Raw genomic sequence first — 13554 nt, 5'->3', positions numbered from 1 at the left:
GACGTTTGTTTGTCCTAACTCCGCCCCCATCCCTGTGAGTGACTTGGTTTCCACAGCAACCGTTCTGTTTGTCCCTCCCTCGTCGGGAGCTGACGCTGATGTTGCTACGGCAACCGTTTGTTTCCTGGCTGGAGATTTTAAAAGGCTGGCTTCGGATAAGCGCCTGTATATTTACATAATTAAAACGACTTTTGCACACTTTAATCATCCAGGTAGGTGAGTTTAATCCTAAAGAATGTCTCATGTTGTGTTATTTTTGCGCAGTTAGTCATTTTAACTAAGTACACGTCAGTTTATTGCGGTAGGTTACTCATGTATTAAACCAAATAAAACTCAAAACAGGAAGGAAGTTGGAGCCAATCAAGGAGTGATTATAAATTTCGTCTATCCTTAAAAACATAAATCAACAGATCTTCGACTGTAATCTGGTTTAAAACTATCTAATCCAGTTTAAGCACATTTTAAAGTGTTTAAGAAATAATCCGGGTTGCATCGAGACCATTCTCTAAAACTAAAACCAGGATTAAATATCGCCTTTTTGATAAAGACGTATTTTTATTGTCGCTCCATGACTTTAAATAGCACTGTCAATAATAACACCGACTACGTTCACACGGACGGCGGTAATCTAATTATTGACCTTAATCTGAATAAGACGATATTCTGATTAAGGTGTTTACATGAGTCGCTTTTAGAATACTCCTTTCATGTTCCCGTTTTACGTGTTATAGAAAATATTTAGATTAACGGCACACGTCATTACGTCACCACGCCACTCCGTCCGACGTCCCTCCGGAATTTCACGTATCGACGTACAGTTGGTCTTCGTTATGGTACCGTGTACAGTTTTGCGTGTTTCTATATAATTTTTTTTACGAACGCTTCAAGTGCGGTTAATTATTCGTCGTGCCGTACGTGCAAATAGACGACCGCTTGAAGCCGTGGGCTGCGTCCCAAACCGCGTACTTACCGTCTATATAGTAGCCGAGATACATGTATTTTTCCCCATTACAGGCCTTTGGGATTTGGGACGCAGCCGTGCTCTCTCGTTTGCCGTCAAACGGTCGAGCGCTGCCACGTGTGTACGTGTCCTGTCGCAGAATGCGGTGAAAACTCCCACACGACGTTAATAGTGTGATTAAGGTGTGTACGTGTCTGTAACGCACGTCGATAACGCGACCGAAACAGGAACACTCCACACGTCTTAATTCCGTCTGTGTTTACTTCGAGTATCGCTGTCTACATGCTAGTTTCTTAATCGGAGTATCGTCTTAATCGGGTTAATAGCGGATTTTTGTAGTCCATGTAAACGCACTGAATGCCACTGTCTACTTTCTTACACTGGAGAATAATAATAATAAAAAAAACGTAAATAAAAAAAAGAGGCACATCGTTAAAATGTTCACGATATTTGGTCATTTATTAAAGCTGGAGGTTTTTAAAAATATATATATTTCGGAACTTTCCAACTATAGAAACCATTTTGTCATTAGATCGACTTTTTTTTTTTTTTTAAATAGTGTAATGTCTCGGGTATTAAAAGCACCTCCTAAGTTTCTGCCTTCTGAGTGGAAACATGCGAACCACACGCGCTTCAGGAGCGCGGAGGCCGAGCGAGCACGCTCCGTGCGACTCACGGCCGAGTGTAAGAGACTGATAGAGGAGAGCGAGAAGTCGGTGAGATGCATGCAGCAGGATGCTAACAACAGGCTGGGTAAGTGTGTCATGAAAGCAATCAAAGATTGGTTTATTATAGAGCTGCTGGGCAATGCCGTCTGATATCTAATGCTGTGTGTGTGTGTGTGTGTGTGTGTTACTCTCAGAGAAGAGGCTCAAAGATGTTACGTTCTGGAGGCAGGAGCTGGAGCAGAAACTGCACGAGATGGTACAGGAGATCGAGCAGCTCCTGGTTATAAAGGACCGAGTAGAGAGAGCTCTGGGGAGTTGCTCCGGGCCTCTTCAAGCCACGCTGGACTGTCTGGACGAGAGGTGAGACGCTAATCCAACTCGCAAGGACGTTCAAACCTAATTCGAATCACAATCAAATAATTCGCCGTACAGCCAGCCGTCCGTTCTGAGACTGCCGGTGTCTCTGAACGTCCCTCAGGCAGAAGCGGGTGGAGATAGACCTGGTTCATGACGAGGTGGAGAAGGAGCTTCAGAAGGAGAAGGATGTGATCGATGGAGTGACGGCTCTCCTCCAGCGCACTCTGGAGCAGATCGTTGAGCAGATCAGGTGAACCGGGTGGACCGACAGGAACAGGCTGCATGTCGGGTTCATCAAAATGAGAAAACCTAACCTTTACTAGCCTTTCTATTTGATTTTTTTCCTCGTGTTCTGCAGTTTTATAATAATATGTGTGAAGCCGAATGCAGAATGTCGAGTGGAGAGGTTGAATGTGTGTTCCTGTTCGCTCACTCTCATTCCAGACTCAACCGCTCGGCCAAATATTACCTGGAGAAAGATCTGCGGGACAAATTTCAGGCTGAACGCATCGAGGAGTTCTGCTCCCTGCTCAGCAGCACCACGGCGAGCGTCGAGGAGAAGGCTCCAGCGGGACAGTGTGCTGATGGAGGGTAAAGACATACAGGGAATTTATACTCACGACAGCAGCTTGTCCGAGTCGGAACGCTTTAGAAATGAATGTTCTGTACGACCGATCATAAAAGCCGGCTATACCATTCTGTGGAGTAAGGCTTTATTTTAGGACAGTATATGCATGAGTGTTGAAATCTTTAGTAAGTGTCATGCGACGGATTCGGAGACGGATGCAGTTACGGTTTGGAATCCGCATTAAGAATGGCGGACAGTTCCGAAACGTCAAGCAAGCTCGTAAACAGGAACTCCAGGATGTCAGGTGATCAGCAGACATGAACGTATTTACATATTGTTTTGTGAGGCTTTCGCATGTTTCTTTTTTTCCTCAGACTCGCCGTGACTCCTCGCGAATGGGAGACGTTCTCCGACGTGAACATCAGCAAGGCGGAGAAGGAGAGGAGTAACTCGACGTCTCTGAGGGCGCTGGTGGAGAACCTGCTGGTGCAGACGGCGGCAGACATGCGGAGGCAGCACGAGGCCGCCGGCTCGGCCCTGACGCTGCGCATACACGAGATCAGAAGCGCTAAGGCGGGGCTGGAAGATCAGCTGAGCAAGGTGCACGTCAGCCTACTTATGGCTCGCTACGTTTTAATTTGTTCCATTATCCTTCTTCTTGGGGCGCACGGTGGCTTAGTGGGTAGCACGTTCGCCTCACGCCTCCAGGGTCGGGGGTTGTGGAGTTTGCATGTTCTCCCCGTGCTGCGGGGGTTTCCTCCGGGTACTCCGGTTTCCTCCCAAAGACATTAAACCTCTTTTGACATTGCAAAATAGTTCAACGTAATTAGATCTCAACTACTGATAATAGGTAGCTACACGCAGGTCCATAAGTATTTGGACAGAGGCACAACGTTCGTGATTTTGCCTCTGTACACCGCCACGATGGATCTGAAATGAAACAATCAGGATGGGATCGGAGTGTAGACTTTCGGCTTTAATTCGAGGCGCTTAACGAAAATATTGCCTTAACGGTTTAGGAATTACGGACATTTCTTTGAGAGTCCCTCCATTTTCACAAGCTCAAAAGTAATCGGACAGCCGACCGATAAGCCGTTTGAGGGTCGGGTGTGGCCTGTTTCCTCGTTGTTTCACGACGCATTGAAGAGATAAAAAGTCTGGAGTCGATTCCAAGCGTCGAATTTGCGTTTGCTAGCTGTTCATGGGAACGCTCCGTATGCGGTCCAAAGAGGTGTCGATGCAGGTGAAGAAGGCCATCATTAGCCTGAGAAAACAAATCAGAGGTATTGCAGGAACTTTCGGAGCGGCCAAATGAACAATTTGGTAATGTACGTTGTTAAAAAGAAGGAATGCACCGGCGAGCTCGGTAACACCGAAAGGCCGAAACAGTGATCTGTGAATGAAACAATAACCAACGATTCTGCTTCCTGTTTCCTGTCTTTTTAAAGCTGCTTGTGGAGATTGCGAGCCAGGAACAGAACCTCGATGCTCTGAAAGTGGCCGTCGCTGATAAAGAAGGGCCGCTAAAGGTGGCGCAGACACGGCTGCACGCGCGCAGTCAGCGTCCCAGAATTGAGCTGTGCAACGATCACGCTCAGGCACGCCTGCTCTCTGAAGTGCAACAGCTCACCAGCCACATCTCCAGGTGAAAGACAGAGGACCTCACTGAGGGTTTTAACGTTTAGTGTAGTAGCTCAGTGGCAGATTGACAGCTTTCTGGATTGCACGGGTATCGTGTGAGCTGTCGATCCAGCTGATTTGACGATTTAGACTGGCGTCGTTCTGAATTTTAGATAGCGTTAGAGCACAGAGCTGGTGAAGGTGTTGATTCATTTCCCGTAGCAGCAGCTCTGAGAACAGCGTAGCTGCAAGTCACAGTTCTAAATGAATGCAAATTCTAATAGAGAATGTTATCGTTTCTATGGTAACAGTTCGTTCATAGGGACTTGTACGATGTACGCTTAACATAATCCAAGGCGGATTCAAAACGTTTATGGAAGGAGTCTCTAGTGTTAATGCGTTGTAACAGTTAATGGTGTTTAAAACAGTAACTCGTGGATGTTTGACATTTAAATGTACCTGTAAACTGATAAAAAGTATGACGTGAGATTATTTAATGAATGAGAAAGTTAACTGTTAGATGCTTGCTGTATTATAAGAGGTATAGAACAGTTCTAGGCATGCTGTTATAGGAAAATAATCAACTTCATGGTGATAACGGTAACCCCACAATCTCAGCACCGTTGCTGATTATTTTTATTATTTTTATTTATTATTAGTTTTATTACTTTGTGTGGCGTCAATTTCTACGCCGAAACCCTCACACTCTTTGTTTCGGTGCAGGCTGAAAGAAAGTTTGGCCGAGTCGGAGATGGAGCTCAGAGCCCTGACCAGGAACCAGCTGCTCCTGGAGGAGGAGATCCAGGTCAAATCAAACTCGCTGTACATCGACGAAGTGATCTGCACTCAGCTCCGTCAGGCAGTCACCATTCACGACTTCTAAGGCAATAAACGATTCGTTTGCAGATTGCAGAACTATAAAATAGGAAATAAATCATTCATGAATGCTTAAATAAATAAATAAATAAATAAATAAATAAATGCAATATCTAATCGCTATATAAAGTCTTCCCATAAAATGGAAATTTGATGTTGGTGTGAAAGGTGAGAGGTGAAAGAGAGATAAGAAAAGAAAAAAATCAACAGGCTGCACAAGAGTTTTTATATGCTCCATCCGTTATATTGTAAATCACGGTGTCTCAGGCTCCATCAGCTGGAACATTCTGCCTCTCTGACTCTGATCATGGGATAGATGGGAGAAGTCATGGCAGAGTAGTTGAGCTTCGAGTCAGTGAGTGGCCTGAAGTGAGATAACCCCAGCTCCAGCATCTCATCAGCCTCAGCGTGGTCATATCTGATGGTGCTGAACTGCGCCTTTAACATAGCAACACTGATATTTACACCAAAAAGCGCTCTGCATTCAGCACACGTTATCCGTTCAATATTCAGTGTAATGTCATTTGAACTTGGGCCTAAAGTATAGTATAACATAACCTGAGGGGGAACTTCATACATCATCCTCAAACAGCGAAGTGTATTATATACTTTTAGCCGTGGCTCAAATCCCCTTTTATGAGCTATGATTTATGATTTATGATTACTTTCAAATGATTAATGATGGATTTTAATTTAACAAGACACAAACACGAGCATTTATTTCAGAGAAAATTACAAGCCACGACATCTTGGCATCAGGGGAGGCTTTGTGTACCTTCTGGTCTTTCTAGATTCGTGTCAGTAACAGAAATACTACTACTATTATTATTATTATTATTAATAATAATAATAATAATAATAATAATAATAATAATAATAATAACAAAACTTGAACGATTATTTGTCGTTCAAAATCCAGGCAGGAGAAACAAAACAACACCATTTTTATGATCAGAAATAGCAGATACATTTATAAGCAACGTGTATTTCTTTTCATACTTTATAAATATTAAAAATTAGAAAATAAATCGTACACAAACTAAAACTGAAAGCAACCCCAAAACGTGACAAAACTACAGCGCGCGCGACTCACTGAGTGACTCAGAATGAATCATTTGTTTGCTCGACTCACTGAGTGACTCAGAGTGAATCATTTAGATACTCGACTCACTGACTGACTCATAGTAAATAATTTACATGCTCGACTCACTGAGTGACTCAGAATGAATCATTTGCATGCTCGACTCACTGAGTAACTCAGAATGAATCATTTACATGCTCGACTCACTGAGTGACTCAGAGTGAATCATTTACATGCTCACTCACTGAGTGACTCATAGTGAATCATTTACATGCTCGACTCACTGAGTGACTAAGAGTGACTTTCTTTTCTGGACTGCTTACCAATCAATAGATTATGCAGCGCCGACTGCTGGACAGCATGTTGTTGACATTTTCATTTGGTAGACGCCCTCATCCAGAATGATTTACAGTTGAGGTCATATGCCTAAAAGTTTACATACGCCTTGCAGGATCTGCAAAATGTTCAGAACTTTTTAAAAATATATAGACTGGATAATAAAATAGCATTTTTAAATTTAGCACTGCCCTGAATAAGCTATTTCACATAACAGATGTTTACATCTCGTCCACAAGACACAATAATAACTGAATTTACACAAATGAACCAGTTCGAAACTTTACACACGCTCGATTATTAATACCGCGTGTCGTTACCTGGATGATCCACGACTGTTTTTATGTTTTGTGATCGTCGTTCACGAGTCCCTTGTTTGTCCTGTTCAGTTAAACTGCCCACTGTTCTTCAGAAAAATCCTCCAGGTCCTGCACATTATGTACTTTTCCAGCACCTTCTGCATATTTGACCCCTTTCCAACAGCGGCTACATGATGTTCAGATCCATATTTTCACACTGAGGACGACCGAGGGACTCGTACACGACTATTACAAAAGGTGCGATCGTTCACTGATGCTCGAGAAGGCGACACGATACATTAAGCTCTGTGGGTGTAAACTGTTATGTTTTTGTGTAAAGATCTTATTTTTTCATCTAGTACTGCGCTTCAGAAGCTACACAAGATATTTACATTTACAGGGTGTGCTGTAATGGGAAAATAATTAACGACCAGCTGGTTTGAATTGAAAATATTTTATTGTGCTGATATTATGTCAATCTGCCTGTTACACTTTTTTGCTTATTGAAGAAGAATATGTCTTTAATTTTACAACATATGATTCTTTTTCCCAGCAGCTACAAATAGCCTTTCACCAGCTGCTGATTTCCTGCATTTAATCAGACAAAAATTACAGCCTGTCTCAGTACTCATAAACCATAAAAGCACAATGTCATCAGCACTGAAGTCTTTCCCTGCACGGATCAACATCACATTAGATTGTTCCAAAGCTCTGACACGAGTCTCTCCGTTAATAACTGCTAAATATTTTCCTTACAACAGCAACGTAACACCAACAACGATAGCAACGATAAGTTTGTATTTTGTTAATGACAACACTTTAAAAGCTTAAAATTAGAATGAAGATAATCCGGTTTGTTACTATAGAAACAAAAAGGTATTAGAACAAGAGCGTTAATGTAAACCTGTGAATTTGCAGCTGCACTACTGTCAGAGCTGCTGTTATAGAAAATGAATCAACACCATCTGACCAATCAGAATCCAACAGTGCTGTGGTATGAGGAATGTCAAAATAAAAGCTATAAATAATTCATTCAACAGTGTTACTCTGCTTTCGTTTAAGTACCATTTGATCTCCATGGTTCAGAACTGAAAGATGCTGTTTTACTTTATTTTGCTCGATCTATCTATCTATCTATCTATCTATCTATCTATCTATGTATCTATCTCTCTATCTGTCTGTCTGTCTCTCTATCTATCTATCTGTCTGTCTGTCTCTCTATCTATCTATCTACCTGTCTCTCTATCTATCTGTCTGTCTGTCTCTGTCTGTCTGTCTATTTATTTATCTATCTATCTGTCTGTCTGTCTCTCTCTGTCTGTCTATCTATCTATCTGTCTGTCTGTCTATCTATCTATCTGTCTGTCTGTCTCTCTGTCTGTCTGTCTATCTATCTATCTATCTATCTGTCTGTCTGTATCTCTGTCTGTCTGTCTATCTATCTATCTATCTATCTATCTGTCTGTCTGTCTGTCTGTCTGTCTCTCTGTCTGTCTATCTATCTGTCTGTCTGTCTATTTATCTATCTATCTATCTATCTATCTGTCTCTCTATCTATCTGTCTGTCTGTCTGTCAAATATAAAGTTTTACACAGTTTTAGTTTCATAGTTGTATAGTTTTTGCATTCAATTCAAATTCATACCGAATACATTCTTTTTATTTAATAAAATCTTACAAATTGATAAAGATAATAATAATAAAAAAACAACATACCTTTCCAAATTTATATTCATGTTGGTCAAAATATTTTGCTAAGGAACTGAAATAATAATAATAATAATAAAAAAAAGGATAAGAAGTTTTCCAGAATATTTTCCGAAAACATTACCATGCTATGGTTCCTCTTTAATAAGTACCAGTGGGAAAAAGCCATAGTGTGCTACTGAAATATGCCTTTACTTCCTTTTGTGCTGTTTATCCAGCGTATACATGTAGTTACACCTATATAGTTTTTGCATAACTTTGCATTCAGCAACGTTTTACACAGCTTCATTCTTTTTATTTAATAAAACTCCTACCATTACATGAAGCTAATTTAAAAAAAAAAAAAAATGCATTGTTTTCAAACACAGTAATTATCCTACCCAGAGATGTTGCTTTTATTCGATCTTGACAGATGTTTGAGAAAAGAGTAAACAATTTAGATTTCATTAAAATGAGTTCTGATGTCGCCGCCTGTGTATCTGCAAGCGGTTCTTCCAGTCAAGCTGTGAAGAAATAATAATAATAATAATAATAATAATAATAATAATAATAATAATAATCACTCATGAGGATCACTTATGATGAAAGAAAACAAATAATAAATCAATGAAACCTGCTATTAAAGTGTCTATCATTATGTGGACACTTACCACTTACAGATTTATTTCTCACTTCTTCACACTCGCGTCCTTTGCCTCGTTCATCCGTTTCAGACCTTCAGCAATCCAGCATTTGTCCTTGAATGATGATAAAGCAATACTTTAAGCACATATGCAGCTCGGTGATGTATAGTGTCAGCTACAGCGCTGTGATGTGTAGCTCGTACGTACAGCGTGCCATTGCAGTGTGTTTACTGGTAGAGCGAGGTGACAGTGTGGACAGGTTCTGATCTGATCCTCATCTACCCAGCCAGTTCTCTCATTCCGCTTCTTCTTCTGCAGATCCGACAGCGACAGAGTCGTGTCATCAGGCTCAGGATCGGCGGATTGGCTAGCACGCTGATCTCTCGAATCGTATACCACGTAATCATCGGGCTGTGTGTGTGTGTGGGTTTAATATCACAGTGTGTATATATATATTTGCAGTAATGAGGTTATGATATATTATACAGAGAGAACCGTACCTCATCCTTCTGCAGAGTGTTCCCTATCAGAGGCTTTACATTTCCATTAATGGATTTAGCTAAAATGGACAAAAACGGGGCTGTTAGAGGTGGGCGATCAAACCAAAATATCACAGCATTTCTATATATATATATATATATATATATATATATATATATATTTCTTCTTCTTTTTTTCCCCAAAAAGTATATACTTTTTTCATTTACTAAAATCATGTATATATTTTTGTATTTATTATATTTTATTTATAACAATGAGTAATTTACCTGAATATTATTTTTGGTGGAACAAACATCTCATATATTTGCTGGCAGGTAAATAATATATTTATACCATTAACAGATTTTTGCCCAAAAAATTCAGACAGCTAGAAGCCGAATAATTCCAAGCTTGTTAATATACACATCTTTAAACGTATGGAAATACAAACATTAAATCCAAAACCTGTAGTGAAGTAACCAATGTCCAATGCTTATAAATGGAAACACAGTTGTTCTCAAAAGCAAAATCAAAACCAACCTGTAATTATTTAGCTCTACTATATACAATATTTTTGCTCTAAACAGGATGTGGGGTCCTGTCTTATACTCCAGTGTGATGTAAAGTCCCAAAAATGTGTCAAAACGTACAAGACCTTCGTCTCAGCCACCATTTACTATATTATACACGTGCTTTGACCCTGACATTAGACAGAATAAAATCAGACAGACTCACTTTTAAAGCTGAAGTCCTCAGAGGTGCAGGTCTGAGCGTGCTGGAGCTGGTCTTTCAGGGTGACGTACTTGTTACAGTCCTGACAGAGTTCTGTCCGACTCCCACAGGCTACGACGTGCTCCTTCAGTTTGCTCCAAGGGAAATCCAGCTGACAGTACTCGCAGCTCTGAAGCCTCTCTGTGCATTCGTTTGCCTGAAAGCGGCACCCAGATAGACAGAAACCCCTTAGGAATATTTTTGTTTTCACCCAGACTGAGTGTATGAATGTAAGATGGTGCATTTACATCATGGTCTGCTAGCTTGCATTTTTCCATCTTCCTATTGCACTTCTTGCATTTAACCTGCAACGGATATTTGACAAATTATACAAGATTTAGCAGAGAGAAATAAATAAATAAATAAATAAAAACACAACAATTAGCAGAGAAAATATTGTTCGAAGTGTAACGTGTTAGTGACCGGAGTGTGCTGTTCCTCACGATGTTCTTCGAGCTGATCCTTAGGCACCGGTTCTTCACAGTCGGGACACAGACACAGGAAACGCTGGCAGTGAGCTTCATGCATGGGAAGGTTCGTCTTCACCACGTCTTTCTGGCTGCGGAGCGATGTTGAGCGAATATTAAAACCGCAGCACAGTTTCACAGAAACTAAACTGTCACCCAAACCCAAACGCTGAAAATACTAAAACCGAACACTCAAAACCGAAACGTTCGCTGATGTTTATCTGATAACGCCTATAAACGACTCCTTAATTATGGAGAATCGCACCAGTAATTTGGAACGCTAACCTTTGTCGCATCGCTTTTTACATTGCTCGATCTCTTCAGTGGAAAAAAAAATTAACAATCAGTAAGGTTTTGCTTCATTACTAAATAAATGCTTACTTTTCATCCAGAGTGAACGTAAGTCCCGAGTGTAATATACAACTCAATGTGAGCTAGCTAGCCAGGTAGTCGACATGCTATAAAGTGAGCGTAGTTTCTTCAGGATCTATTTCCGCTAGTGGAACAAAAATAAACAAAATACTTGGCCATATTGTGTAAAAAAAAAAAAATGCACTTACTCAAAATTAAGTCTATAATCGTGTTTAGAGAACTGTCGTATAAAAGCAATATGACACGATTCTATACAGCACTCAGTCTACAGGCTTGTTCCTTTGGCCGCATCACAGACGTACCGATATTCGGTCATAACCGCACTCTTGCTTAAATCTTTAATGTGTTTTAGGATGGAATTTTCCTTTAACTCTAAGGGTGTGTGTGCAGATTTCACTCTAAATAAGCAGTCCAGTCTAAACGACTTAGTCCTTTGCAAATGACACTTTGATCGGATTTTATCCAAGTCCTAACCATGAGGTGGCGCTGCAGCAGCACCACCATTTCCCCGGCCTCCTCCACTGGAATACTTTACTTAATATCGACTGTTTGTTAGTTAGTAAAGCGTAAGTAAGGAAAGTAAAGATGTAAAGCACGTAGTTAACCCTTTATCCAGATTATAAACAAAAAAAAATACTAACGAAAAATATATTCGATGTGAAATATTCGATATATTCCATATATTCAGTGAAACCTGAACTAGGGACACAAACACTGGAACAAAGGCAAACCGCAGACTACGAGCATGGCTGTAAAAAACAAAACAAAACAAACAAAATAAAAAAAAAACAACACAACTACACAAACGAACAAAGACAACAAGAGAAGCTCAAACAGTAGAACATAAATAGAGGCGCTAATTATCGTGTGACGAAGATGGGGTCATGTGATGTGCTGGGGCTGATGGGTAATGTAGTTCAGTGCCAATGTCAGTATTCCTATGACATTTAGATATTAGTCCTGATTTATGAATTTCAGCTCGTTTTCTCAAACCCAAAGTCTGTCAATGTTTAATATATTTTTTCACAACATATAGTAGGCTATAGAGATATTAATTTCGCAATTATTCTTCAACAAATTTGAGCCTTGTAACCTACAGTAGCCTATAAGGGTTTCAAAGTCCTAAATGTCTAACATGTCTTATCTATGAATGAATGACTAAATGAACGAATCTGTTCTTGTGGTTGTTATTTTACTTTTTATTTTATAAATAAGATAGACGTCACAGCCATGCCAATGGGAGATGACTCAATTCTGGAGGTTGCTTATTTATTTCTTTATTTTAATGGCACCTTAATTTCCAGTTCTAGAGACTTTTAGAGCCTGTATAATCGATACCAAATCAGTCGTGAAGTTGTTTCATTCGGTCTGATTGATGTTATTTTGACAGTAAGCATCAGTCTACTTCCCACAACACTTTCATTTTCATGTCACACTCCACATGACGTCACCAACATGTTGATCTGTTTACTGAATGTATGTTTACACATGAAATGTGAGCTTCTTCATGTAAACAAACGTGAAGTTTACAGTGATCAGCTAGTTCACGACATGTTACAAACCTTTCTTCTTTAAGTTCACAGGCAGCCTTCAGAAAGCGACTGGGGACTGATATATACAATATAATAGCCTATAAATACAGTATACATGAGCTATAAAGATATAGAAACACACATATTCCTAAATATCAGCTTCACACTCACCAGTGGCTACAAATCGCCAGCTCTTCTGAAGCGTCCATACCTTCTGAGTGCTCAGTGCGGAAAAGTTTCGATTGGGAGAAACAGAAAGAATAACAAACAAGATTTAGTTTCCGTTCGTGGTTAAAGGAACCGCCCGCGCATGCGCAGTTTCACTTTCAGCACACACTGACGTCTGACATTTAAAAAAAAAAAAAAAAAAATTATATATATATATATATATATATATATATATATATATATATATATATATATATATATATATATATATATTATTTACACTTCTACTGTCTGGATACCCTGATGAAAACAAACAAACAAACAAACAAACAAATAAATAAATAAACAGAAACCCCCTTAGAATTTGTAATGGTTTTAATGGTTGTAATAGGAATTGCATTGAAAACTGTAATACTCCTTGTGGGTCCCTAGTGGTAATTTGTTACCTTGTGTTGGTGGTGTGTTATGTCTAGTGGGGACAATAATGCTTGGTAATGGTTTTAATGGTTTGTAATGGTATTTGTAGTGAAAACCATTAGAATTTCTGTGATGGTTTCTGTTGTTGCTGGTCCCCCCCCCTTTTAGGCTTATTGGAATTATATAATTATTACATTAGACAAGTCGTGACTTTAGTATTATAAGGTGAAGATATATGGGACATAAAACATTA

The 13554-nt window shown here is 39.8% G+C and overlaps 2 protein-coding genes across 4 annotated transcripts; one reads left to right on the top strand and one right to left on the bottom strand.

Annotated features, from left to right (window-relative positions):
* The first annotated feature begins 105 nt into the window (after positions 1-105).
* tekt1 (tektin 1) lies at positions 106-7847 on the top strand. 2 transcript variants are annotated; one of them, XM_017491018.2, is made up of 8 exons: positions 106-212; positions 1521-1714; positions 1824-1989; positions 2108-2236; positions 2431-2577; positions 2929-3154; positions 4003-4199; positions 4898-7847. In XM_017491018.2, exons 2-8 carry the CDS (start codon positions 1525-1527, stop codon positions 5055-5057), a joined length of 1215 nt encoding a protein of 404 aa, XP_017346507.1. In that variant the 5' UTR covers positions 106-212; positions 1521-1524; the 3' UTR covers positions 5058-7847. The 2 variants fall into 2 exon arrangements, with proteins under 2 accessions (XP_017346507.1, XP_017346508.1); XM_017491019.2 differs by having other exon boundaries at positions 113-216.
* A 559-nt stretch (positions 7848-8406) lies between these two features.
* On the bottom strand, positions 8407-13034 carry xaf1 (XIAP associated factor 1). Of its 2 annotated transcripts, none has more exons than XM_017491020.3 (8): positions 12888-13034; positions 10769-10904; positions 10594-10650; positions 10310-10502; positions 9595-9653; positions 9302-9505; positions 9122-9208; positions 8407-8974 (listed from the first exon to the last, which is right to left on the bottom strand). In XM_017491020.3, exons 1-7 carry the CDS (start codon positions 12923-12925, stop codon positions 9140-9142), a joined length of 756 nt encoding a protein of 251 aa, XP_017346509.1. In that variant the 5' UTR covers positions 12926-13034; the 3' UTR covers positions 8407-8974; positions 9122-9139. The 2 variants fall into 2 exon arrangements, with proteins under 2 accessions (XP_017346509.1, XP_017346510.1); XM_017491021.3 differs by having other exon boundaries at positions 9129-9208.
* Between the last annotated feature and the right edge of the window lie 520 nt (positions 13035-13554).

The sequence above is a fragment of the Ictalurus punctatus genome, chromosome 17 (genome assembly GCF_001660625.3).
Source record: "Ictalurus punctatus breed USDA103 chromosome 17, Coco_2.0, whole genome shotgun sequence".
Classification (NCBI taxonomy): Eukaryota; Metazoa; Chordata; class Actinopteri; order Siluriformes; family Ictaluridae; genus Ictalurus; species Ictalurus punctatus.
Note: the sequence above shows the minus strand (reverse complement) of the source record. Positions and strands in the feature narration are given on the sequence as shown.

Coding starts and splice junctions, on each gene's coding strand:
- tekt1 (XM_017491018.2), top strand. CDS start 1,525: ATGTCTCGGGTATTAAAAGCACCTCCTAAGTTTCTGCCTTCTGAGTGG. Junction 2,578..2,928: donor GGACAGTGTGCTGATGGAGG/GTAAAGACATAC, acceptor TTTTTTCCTCAG/ACTCGCCGTGACTCCTCGCG. Junction 3,155..4,002: donor TGGAAGATCAGCTGAGCAAG/GTGCACGTCAGC, acceptor GTCTTTTTAAAG/CTGCTTGTGGAGATTGCGAG.
- xaf1 (XM_017491020.3), bottom strand. CDS start 12,925: ATGGACGCTTCAGAAGAGCTGGCGATTTGTAGCCACTG. Junction 10,651..10,768: donor GTGAGGAACAGCACACTCCG/GTCACTAACACG, acceptor TATCCGTTGCAG/GTTAAATGCAAGAAGTGCAA. Junction 9,654..10,309: donor TGAGGACTTCAGCTTTAAAA/GTGAGTCTGTCT, acceptor TGTCCATTTTAG/CTAAATCCATTAATGGAAAT.